Consider the following 12,217-nt stretch of genomic DNA (forward strand, 5'->3'; position numbering starts at 1 on the left):
TTTCCTTTTCAGCATCATCTGTGGAATCAATGGAATCATCACTCAAATATGTGTGAAAATCTCCATTGAGTATATCCAAATATTCTTCATTTAATTTTTGAACATGCTCATTTTTTGGACAAAGAATTGCACGTTTAGATATATTTTTAATATTATCTATAGCAGTGGTTCTCAACCTTGGCTGCACATTAGAATCACCTGGGAATCTTTTTAAAATCCTGATTCCTGGGCCTCATCCTCCAGAAATTGTTTCTTTGTTATGGGGTGGGGCCACAACATTAGTAACAAAGATACAGAATTTAAACCTTATTGTGGGGAGCCGCTAGAGTGTTTTGGACAGGTTCAAGCTTTGGACTGATGAGAGGGCACAGTCCTCTCATTGCCACGTGCAAGTCCCAGCTTGGAGGGCAGGGCCCTCCCAGCACAATTATAGCCAACAGCTGTAGTTGTAAGCTTGAACCTATGGTCCGAACACGTGGCCCCACGTGCCTGAGTGATGTAGGCTTGGTAGGAGTTCAGGTGCATGTAGTTGAGTAGGATTGAAACCCAGGAGAATGTTGTTAACATCTTGGTCACGCCCTTACTTTGCCTCATAGCATCTGCTATAAAATAAAGGCATGGCTGTGGGCGTGGTCGCTGTCTCTCAGAGAAGCAGCGTCCCACCAAGACCCGGCTTTCATTCTCTTGTCTGTCTTTTCTAAGCCTTTCAGCCGCCCCGACTCAGGTTCACCCGACAGTGCGAGCGCGTGGCACACTTTAGAAAGATCTGCCTCCAGGCTCCGAGGGCGGGTTCCTGCCTCAAACTCCACCCTTACAGGAAACAGCTCCAGGAAACAGCTTGGGGGAGGGCACAGCCATTGCCAAGACAACCCCTGCAGGACTGACCTCCTTCCACTTGGTCACGGCAGTTCTTCTGGACATGATGAACACCACCCATGGTTTTTATATAAGTAGATGTTAGCTATTAATATTTAAATTAAATTGTTACCAAAATCAACTTTCACCATAGAAAGCAATATGACATTATTGTTAAGAGCCCAACTTCTGAAGTCAAACCACCTGGTTTCATATGCCAGCTCTATAATTTACTATCTACGTGACTGTTAGGTGAGTTAGCTCCTAATCCTCAATTTTTTAAATTTATTCATTAATTAAGGTATTACATATGTGTTCTTATCACCACACTGCCCCCCACCCCACAACTCACGCCTTCACCCCCGTTGTCTGTGTCCATTGGTTAGGCTTATATGCATGCATACAAGTCCTTTGGTTGATCTCTCCCCCCATATCCCTCCCCTCCCTACCTTCCCTCTGAGGTTTGACAGTCTGATTGATGCTTCTCTGTCTCTGGATCTGTTTTTGTTCATCAGTTTATGTTCATTATATTCCACAAATGAGTGAGATCATGTGATATTTATCTTTCTCTGACTGTCTTATTTCACTTAGCATAATGCTCTCCAGTTCCATCCATGCTGTTGCAAATGGTAAGAATTCCTTCTTTTTTACCACAGCGTAGTATTCCATTGTGTAGATGTACCACCGTTTTTTAATCCACTCATCTGCTGATGGGCACTTAGGCTGTTCCAAATCTTCGCAATGGGGAATTGTGCTGCTATGAACATAGGGGTGCATATATCCTTTCTGCTTGGTGTTTCTAGTTTCTTGGGATATATTCCTAGAAGTGGGATCTTTGGGTCAAATGGGAGTTCCATTTTTAGTTTTTTGAGGAAATTCCATATGTTCTCCACAGTGGCTGTACCAGTCTGCATTGCCACTAGCAGTGTACGAGGGTTCCTTTTTCTCCACATCCTCACCAGCACTTGTCATTTGTTGATTTGTTGATGATAGCCACCCTGACAGGTGTGAGATGGTACTGCACTGTCGTTTTGATTTGCATCTATCGGATGATTAGTGACTTTGAGCATGTTTTTATATGTCTCTTGGCCTTCCTTATGTCCTCTTTCAAAAAGTATTTATTTAGATCCATTGCCCATTTTTTTATTGGGTTATCTTCTTTTTGTTAAATTGTATGAGTTCCCTGTAAATGCTGGAGATTAAATCCTTAACGGTGATAACACTGGCAAATATGTTCTCCCATGCAGTGGGGCTTTCTTGTTGTTTTGTTGATGGTTTCTTTTGCTGTGCAGATGCTTTTCATTTTGATGTAGTCCCATTTGTTTACTTTCTCTTTAGATTCCATTGCCCTAGGAGCTGTATCAGTGAAGAAATTGCTTCGGCATATGTCTGAGATTTTGCTGCCTGTGGATTCCTCTAATATTTTTATGGTTTCCCGTCTTATGTTTAAGTCCTTTATCCATTTTGAGTTTATTTTTGTGTATGGTGTAAGTTGGTGGTCTAGTTTCATTTTTTTGCATGTATCTGTCCAATTTTCCCAACACCATTTATTGAAGAGACTATCTTGGCTCCATTGTATGTTCTTGCCTCCTTTGTCAAATATTAATTGAGCATATTGGTTCGGGCTGATTTCTGGGGTCTCTATTCTATTCCATTGATCTATATGTCTGTTCTTGTGCCAGTACCAGGCAGTTTTGGGAACAGTGGCTTTGTAATACAGCTTGATATCTGGTATTGAGATCCCACCTACTTTGTTCTTTCTCAGGATTGCTGCAGCTATTCGGGGTCTTTTTTTATTCCAGATGAATTTTTGGAGAGTTTGTTCTAGGTCTGTGAAATATGCCATTGGTATTTTAATGGGGAGTGCACTGAATCTATGTATTGCTTTGGGTAGTATGTACATTTTAATGCTGTTGATTCTACCAATCCGTGAACATGGTATGTTCTTCCATCTGTTTATGTCTCCCTCTATCTCCTTTTTCAGTGTCCTGTAGTTTTCCGAGTACAGGTCTTTTATCTCCTTAGTTAAGTTTATTCCTAAGTATCTTAATTTTTTTGGTGTGTTGGTAAATGGGATTGTTTTTTTAGTCTCTCTTTCTGTAAATTCACTATTGGTGTATAAAAATGCCATAGATTTCTTGGCGTTAATTTTGTATCCTGCTACATTGCCAAATTCATGTATTAAGTCTAGTAGTTTTTTGATGGAGTCTCTAGGGTTTTGTATGTATAATATCATGTCGTCTGCAAATAAGGACAGTTTTACTTCCTCTTTTCCAATTTGGATGCCTTTTATTTCTTCTTCTTGTCTAATTGCAATGGCTAATACTTCCAGGACTATGTTAAAGAGGAGTGGCGAGAGGGGTATCCCTGTCTCGTTCCTGTTCTTAGGTGAAATGGCTTTAGTTTTTGCCCACTGAGTATGATGTTGGCTGTAGGTTTTTCATATAAGGCTTTTATTATGTTGAGGTACGATCCCTATATTCCCATATATCCTCAATTTTTTAAATGGAGATAATAACTACTATGTCCACCTTTTGTGAGAATTAAATGAGAAATACACGTAAAAATATTTAGTTCAGAGTCAGCGCATAATAAGCTCCCAATAAGTATTAACTATCCTATATAATAAAAGCCTAATATGCTAAGTGTCCGGTCATCCAGTCATCCGTTTAACCAATCAAAGCGTAATATGCTAATGATATGCTAAGGCCGCTCAACTGCTCGCTATGATGTGTACTGACCACCAGGGGGCAGAGAGTAGACCAGTCGACCAGTTGCTATGATGTGCACTGACAACCAGGGGGCAGACATTCCAACTGGTAGGTTAGCTTGCTGCTGGGGTCCGGCTGATCGGGAATGAGCAAGTCAAGACGGACACAGCCTGGAGCCCTCCCGCGGTCCCTCCCCAGCTGGCCAACCTCCCATACCCCTCCTCGGCCCCGATCGTGTACCAGTGGGGTCCCTCAGCCTGGCCTGAGCCCTCTCGCAATCCAGAACCCCTCAGGGAATGTCAGAGAGCCGGTGTTGGCCCGATCCCGTAGGCCAGGCCAAGGGACCCCACTGGTGCATGAATTCATGCACCGGGCCTCTAGTTCTTAATAATTAGTGGTAGTTTTGTAGTTTTTAAAGAATAAAATCTAAGTTTCATTTTGGATAAAAAGCTCTTGAGGGGTTTTTATGCTGTTTACATAACCAATTTCAGTTGTTACCTCCACTCCTCTAGCCCAGTGGTCGGCAAACTGCAGCTGGTGAGCCACATGTGGCTCTGTGGCCCCTTGAGTGTGGCTCTTCCACAAAATACCATGTGCGGGCGCGCATGTACAGTTCGATTGAAACTTCGTGGCCCATGTGCAGAAGTCGATATTTTGTGGAAGAGCCACACTCAAGGGGCCAAAGAGCCGCATGTGGCTCGCGAGCCGCAGTTTGCCAACCACTGCTCTAGCTCCATACTTTATGGTCAGAGCCATATTAAACTTCTTGAAGTGCCCCAAACACAGCATGTTCTCATATCTGTGTGCCTTAGTACATGCTATTTGCTCTACCTGGGGTGCCTTACCTCTGTGTATCTGGCAAATGTCGACCAGTTTTTCCTAAGTCTCAGTTTCAATGCTACCTCCTTTATCTTCAGGTAATTTCAGGAAACACCTTTGTCTGTGCACAATGCTTCCATTATAGCAATTATAATTATTAAAATGATTAAAAGGAACAAGAAATCTACTACATGTCAGTGGTGAAAATTCTAAGAAAGCAACAACACTTTAAATTCTAAGTAGAACTAAGTGAAAATAAACCTGGACATTTAAATTAAGTAAAAATATAGGGCCTTTTTTGTTTGCTCTTTTAGTTGTTGTCTCTGATTAAACCTACAAATTTTCCATAGAATAATAGTTAGTCACAGATTTGTCTGTTCTCTTACCTATTAAAGGAAAGATTGATTGTCTGTAGTCTTATCAACGATTCCATTTCTTCAGGCAAGGAATTTAAAAAATTGTTTCTAAGTTAGAAAGAAAAAGATGATTTACAAAATAATTTTGTTCAGCTTCAATTTATAATTAGTGTTCATCACACACAAAAAATACACAGCTCTGCTTATAAATCTTCGATCTGATCTGCTTAAGGCTGAGTCCTCAGAATGATAAATCAGTCGGCTACCTCAAGTATTTGATTACTTTACCAAATTCTACTACCAATATGCATCCCATTGATAATATAATCAACTCTTTAACAATTGATTTAATAGGACTAACACTGTTAACTAACTCCTTATCTCCTTCAAACTGAGCTCAGCAATACTTCTCCAGATCAGGGCCCTTTACATCATGCTTTGAAATACCACATTCTTTGATACTACAGATATTTGATTGGTGTGAATACACAGATATCTTGCATACAGACATGAAATTCTACTCAAAAAATTTTAAAATATTATATTAAAAACTTGACAGGAAAGTAGAGAGATGCTACATATTTAGAAATCTGGAACTTTCTACCACATAGGTATTATGCAAGTCCATTTCTACTCTAAGTTTGGAATTTAAATTTGCACAGTGCATTTTCTTTTTTTAGATCTTATGTTGAATCTCATTTACTGTTGGAAGGACCTGGGAACAATGTTAGAAGGAAGGTTAACAAAAAGGTAGGATTATAGAGGCTATATATACCTAACAATAGAAAATATCTGTGAAAAAATTATATCCAACCTGATGGCTACATATTACAATTGAATAATTTCCTCTAACTTATTTCTTTACATTCGGAAGTCAAGTGTAATAGTTACAGTTCAACCTGTTTTTTTTCTTTTCTCTGTTCTTTTCTCCAGTTATTGTCTTTATTAAGGTGTACTGAATAACCTACTGCTCATTTCTATCCTTTTCCTAGAAAGTCTTATACCTACTGATATTAGACATAAAAGCATATTTTACTCACTTAATTAGAAACCTCCAGATATGGTTACAGAAAAAGGCCACACATACACACACCATTGAAGAATGGGACAAAAAGAAATAAATACAACAGCAATGTGGACATAAATTCACTCTCTTTACTCTGTTAATACTAAACTAAAATATGGTTTACACTGTTTTGCTAATGCTGCCACCCAAAAATAGAAACTAGTCTACATTTAGTAGGAGCAGAGTAGATTTGCTTTCATCCCATAAATAAAAAAAAGATATAACTTAACTTATTGTTATTTAACTACTGTTTGAGCAGAACAAAAGGAGCTAGACTTAAACTAAAAACCACTCCTAGTAACAATAGATGAGCAGTAGGAAACCTAGGTAGTAGACATATAGTATTAAAGCCCATGCAAATAAATGATTATCTAACACAGAGACATGTATTATTACCTTCAGAGAACTGTGATACTTTTGAACCTGTCACGTCAACTTTGAACATATTTAAACTTCCTACTACATCTGCAGAACCTTAAGTAGTTTCTTTTCTTCTTGTTGCCACTCATAGTGTTCCTTTTCATTATTTCTGGCATGTCTATGTAATATAATATTTTGGAACCAAATAGTTTCTTTTTAAGAGAAGCCATGCTAGCCCCAGCTGGTTTGGTTCAGTGGATACAGTGTCAGCCTGTGGACTAAACGGTCCCCAGTTCGCTTCCAGTCAAGGGCACATGCCCAGGTTGTGGGCTTGATCCCTAGTAGGGGGCGTGCAGGAAGCAGCTGATCAATGATTCTCTCTCATCATTGATGTTTCTATCTCTCTCTCCCTTTCCCTTCCTCTATAAAATCAATAAAAATATATTTAAAAAGAGAGAGAAAGGGAGAGAGAGAGAAAGCCATGCCAGCTAGCTGGTATGCCAGTACAGGATGGACAGTTTTATGTTATTTACTTTCAGAAAAGGAACCATGTGAAGCAAATACTTTCCACATTATTTGTAATTTTGCATAAGCAAGAATCTAAAAATGCGTTAATATTTTCCAATATCTAAAATAATTTTGTCATATAACCTAACTTGTAAATTGCCTACAATGATAGAAATCTGATTAAAATATTTCCTAAATGCTATATTTTAGAGTTATCCTAAAATATTATTAATAAACTAAAGACCAATTTCCAGACTTACTTAGGAAAATATGAGGGACAGGGCAAAAGTTAGGCAAAACTCAAAGACAAGTTATAATGGAAAAAGTGAAGAACAGTATCAATACATACCTGAGATCTAAAAAACTCAATTTCTGAAGCATACATAATTCCAAAGATATAAGGGAAAGCTTATTAAAACTGAGATTGACATCAGAAACCATTTCCTTCAGTTCTATAATCCTGAAACAAAAATAATTTTTAAATGTTAGCACTCAAACTATAAGAAGACCATAGAGGATAAAAATCCTGTATTATTTCTGCTAATTAAGATCTTCTGTAAATTTTACTTTCCTCATAAAAATTTTAATCAGCTTGGATGTGTAACTGATAAAAGTAGTTTTTAAAAACAGCCTTAATATTATCTGTCCCAGAATTTCTACTTAACCTTAAATGTATGATGAAGTTTAACAGCCCCTTTATTTTATATTTAAACCAATTATGGACAAAGAAAAGAACCAATTAAAGAAAAGTCAAATCTAGGCAATTTTGTTAATGATTTGAATCCATGAAATAAATGGTTAGGCATATATTCTATAACATAGTAGTTTTCTTTTTAGAGTGCATTATATAACACCATCTGGCTACTTCAAAATGTTTTTTAAAATACTATACGTCCACATTTTAAAAGTATAGTATAGTATTTATTATCCTATCATTACATTTAATCATGACTACAAGAAAAATTAAGTTAATTCCTAGGTTTGATAAGTGTCACTTACTAAGCAACTTAACTCAAAAACTTAAAAAGGAAGAACTGAACATTTCTAAGTAAGCCTAATCAAGCTTAGTAGTTTAATACTTAGTTAAGCGCCATGTCAGTCTCCAGTGACTGACAGTATATTTTCCGTCTGGACCGGTCAGTCACTGGTGCCACCAGCATATCGGTAAAATCAGATATTGCAGGCTAAACAGAAAAGAAGACAAAACAGGCTTGGCACTTAATGTGTTAAAAGAATGCTATTAATCTATATATATAAAAGTCTAAGCGACTGTCCGCCTAGCTGATAGCTATGACACGCACTGACCACCAGGGGGCAGACACTCAATGCAGGAGCAGAAACCACAGGCATGGAAACATGGAACAAACTGATAAATCTCAGAGGGAAGGGAAGCGGGGGGAAGAGATTAACCAAAGATCTTATATGCATACTAGAGGCCTGGTGCATGAATTGGTGCACCGGTGGAGTCCCTCAACCTGGCCAGTGGGGATTGGGCTGAACCAGCTCTCCGACATCCCCTGAGGGGTCCCAGATTACGAGAGGGTGCAGGCCATGCCGAGGAACCCCACTGGTGCATGAATCCGTGCACCAGGCCTCTAGTTGAACTATAAAAACATGAAATGCTATATATGGTTAGCCAAGAAATGAATTAAAGTATTGACTATAAATCATTTTTGTCTATATTAGCAAGAAAAAAAGAATATCAAATACTGTGCTAAAGAAGATACAATGAAAGATACAATGAGTTTGGATATGTATAGATAGCCATACTCTTTGATTTAGTAAGTCATCTAGAAATCTGGCCTAAAGAAATGTTTTCTTTTATTTATTGCCATAATCAACTTTATCATATATAAATTTTTCTATATTTAATCTTTATTGTTGAAAGTATATGTCCCCTTTTCCCTCCCAATGACCCCCTCAACCCCACACCTACCCCCCACCACCACGAAGCCTAGCGCACTATATTCTGTCCATTGGTTATGCATATATGCATATAAATTCTTTGGTTAATCTCCTCATGCCGCCCCCTTCCACTTGCCACTTTCCCTCTGATATTTGTCAGTTCATTCCATATTTCCATGTCTATGGATCTATGTTGTTGTTAATCCTCACCCAAGGATATTTTTCCTCACCCAAGGATATTTTTCCATTGACTTTTAACACGTTAAGCACCCGTAACTGACACTATACTTTCTGTCCGGACCGGTCAGTAACTGGTGCCACCAGCATATCGGTGAAATCGGATATCGTGGGCTAAACGGAAAGGAAGACAAAACCAGATTGGCGCTTAACGTGTTAAAGAAAGTGGAAGGGAGGGGGAAAGACAGAGAGAAACACTGATAGATTGGCTGCCTCCTGCATGTGCCCCAACCCAGGTTGGGATCGAGACTGAAACCCAGGTACATGCCCTTGACTGGAATTGAACCCGCACCTTCAGTCCTCGGGCTGAGCAAGGTTCTATCCACTGAGTCAAAACAGCAAGGACTCTGCATCTATTTTTATTTTATTTTATTTTTTTTAATGTATTTTTATTGATTTCAGAGAGGAAGGGAAAGGGAGAGAGAGACAGAAACATCAATGATGAGAGAGAATCATTGATCAGCTTCCTCCTACACCACCCCTACTTGGGATCAAGCCCACAACACGGGCATGAGACCTTGACTGGAATCGAACCTGGGACCTTTCAGTTGCAAGCCAATGCTCTATCCATTGAGCCAAATCGGCTAGGGCTGGATCTATTTTTAAAGTACTGTTTAAAACATAGTGAATTATGTAGGAAAAATAAACCAGTCAAGATACAAATTGTAACCTATAATAATAAAAGCATAATATGCTAATAATACTAAAAGCATAATATGCTAATTAGACCAGACATCCTTCTGGACGTCCTTCCAGAGGGGGCCAAGGCAGAGGTGGCCGCCACAGTGGGCAGGGGCCGAGACAGAGTCCCCCGGCCGCCATGGCAGGCGGGGGCCGAGGCAGCCACCGCAGCGGCAGGAGCCGAGTCCCTTTCATGAATTTCATGCATTGGGCCTCTAGTATAATTATAAATGGGGAATAGCTTGAAATAAAATATGCCATTAGTTAATAAATCAGTGATGGGACTATTAGCGATCTCTCCCTTCATTTAGTATAAAATCTTATGAATAAATATTATTTTTACAATCAGATAATAATATGGTGAAAACTCTAACATGTGGAATAAAAAATTAAGAAAGAGGGAAAGTGGTTCAGAAACTCTCTACAGCAACAGTGAAAATGATGATAAAATAACTGTGGTAACAGAATAACATTGTTTTGCATAACCAGATTGTGAGATAAAATAAGGAAGTAAGCAATAAGGTAAAGTCTTTTAACTCCTTTCATCTTTTTTCCCAATTAGCTTGTATGAACCAGGATCCCCAAGACAATCTTATCCTATCTGACAGCAAATATCAATGCTCAACTACTCTATCAAATATCTTCTGAGCCCTTAAAGAGAGAATGAGAAAATGAACTAAATCTCCCTTTTCAGTGGAAACTCTTAGTTATCATCTTTCAAGATCTACATTCCCAAACTATGCTCTGTAAAGTTATAGTTTGTTGGACTTTTTAAAAATTTTAAAGATCGAAAAAAAATTTTTTTTGCAATCAGATGAAACTCATTCTATTTTCCAAATATATCACTTTTTCTTCTTTTTTAAAAAGTACTTAAGTACTTACCAAATGCTAGGCACTGGTTAAATGCTTTATGTGGATTATGCCATTTGATTCTTATAAATAGCTATTAACATCTATATATATAAAAGCCTAATATGCTAAGTGTCTGACCATTCGACCAGTTGCTATTATACGCACTGACCACCAGGGGGCAGATGCTCTGACCGATAGGTTAGCTTGTTGCTGAGGTCTGGCCCATCAGGACTGGGCGAGACAGGCCGGACATGCCCTGGAACCCTCCACAGTCCCTCCCCGGCCCCGATCATGCACCAGTGGGGTCCCTCGGCCTGGCCTGTGCCCTCTTGAAATCCGGGACCCCTCAGGAGATGTCGGAGAGCCAGTTTTTTGATCCCCGCAGGCCAGGCTGAGGGACCCACCAGTGCACAAATCCATGTACCAGGCCTCTAGTAGGTAATAATAAATTATTATCTCTACTTCACAGGTGAGAAAACCACTAGTAAGAGCAGCTAGTTAACTTGTCCAAAGCCACACAGCTGGTAGATCTGGGATATAGATATAAACAATCAACTATATTGTCCCAATTCTTTAACACTGCCCAATCCTGCCTCCCATACTGTTGTCTTAATTGCAAAGTTATCTATCACCTTTCTTTGGGTATATAGTTAACTAGAGGCCCAGTGCACGAATTCGTGCACGGGTGGGTCCAGCTGGTCCGGCCTCAATGGGGGCGGATCGGGGCTGGGCCTGTTGGGAGGAGGAGATGGCGGAAGGTTGGCCGGCCAGCCCACCCTGATCAGGGCTGGCCGGCTGGGGGGAGGGGCCGTGGATGGTTGGCTGGCTGGTCCCACCCCCAGTTGGGGTGGGGGGCCTTTCATGACGGTGATAGCCCCTTTGAGTAAACTTAGGACTAAAGATAAAATCTGTATGATTTTCTGGTATTTCCTGATTGTTGAAACAAGGCATCCTCTAAAATTTCCAGGAGACTACGTTCCATTTCTCCCCAGCACAGGTATTTACAGATTGATTTAAAGCAATTTTATAAGAAAAAGATTTCTTTCATGAACTCCTGCTTCAGCTTTTTAACTTTTCATTTAAGTACTAGAGGCCCAGTGCAGCCCCGCCCCCTATTGGAGTGGGGAGTGTGATCAGGAATGAGGCCGGCCAGGGGGAGGGGCTGCAGGAGGTTGGGCAGCCAGCCCCAGCCCCTATTGGGGTGGGGTGGGCCTATCAGGGGTGGGGCTGGTGGGGGTGAAGGGGTGGAGCATTTGGCCAGCCAGCCCCACCCTTGATCAGGGTGGGAGAGTCCAGTAGTGGGCAGTACTTATTAAAGGATACTTTTGAGAACAGTAACTGGGAAGAATGGGAAAAGAGCAGGTTTGAGCAGAGTAAAGCTGCAATGCTGGCCAGGGATCAGCCTCAGCATACAGAGCTCTTGGGTCAATGGGGAAAAAGGAGATATATGTACCTGATCGGGCCAGTTCGCTGGTCACAGTGGGCTTCGTGTCATAGTGACCAGTCGTTAGGGTCGCTGGCTTTTTATATATATACTAGAGGCCCAGTGCACAAAAATTTGTGCACTCGGGGGGGGGGGGAGAGGGGGTCCCCCAGCCCGGCCTGTGCCCTCTCGCAGTCTGGGACCCCTCGGGAGATAACGACCTGCTGGCTTAGGCCTGCTCCTGGGTGGCAGAGGGCAGGCCCATTCCCTAAGTGCAGCCCCTGGTCAGGCTCAGAGCAGGGCCGATTGGGGAGTTGGGGCGCTGCCCCCTGTCATGCACAGAGCAGGGCGGATCGGGAGGTTTCGATGCCACCCTCACTCATGCTCAGGGTAGGGCCGATTGGGGGGTTGGGGCACCGCCCCCTGTCACACTCAAGGCAGGGTC

At 40.8% G+C, this 12,217-nt stretch overlaps 1 protein-coding gene across 3 annotated transcripts in view; it reads right to left on the reverse strand.

Moving 5' to 3' along the window:
* Positions 1–12,217, reverse strand: part of LRRC40 (leucine rich repeat containing 40) — a 57,506-nt gene that overhangs the window by 8,746 nt on the left and 36,543 nt on the right. For all 3 annotated transcript variants that reach the window (XM_005871902.2, XM_005871901.2, XM_014544334.1), the window contains exons 12-13: positions 7,024–7,134; positions 4,772–4,849 (exon numbers count right to left, since the gene is read on the reverse strand). In XM_005871902.2, the coding sequence (XP_005871964.1) occupies positions 4,772–4,849; positions 7,024–7,134 (189 nt within the window). The remainder of the gene's footprint in view (positions 1–4,771; positions 4,850–7,023; positions 7,135–12,217) is intronic.

Source organism: Myotis brandtii, unplaced genomic scaffold (genome assembly GCF_000412655.1).
Source record: "Myotis brandtii unplaced genomic scaffold, ASM41265v1 scaffold36, whole genome shotgun sequence".
NCBI classification, from domain to species: Eukaryota; Metazoa; Chordata; class Mammalia; order Chiroptera; family Vespertilionidae; genus Myotis; species Myotis brandtii.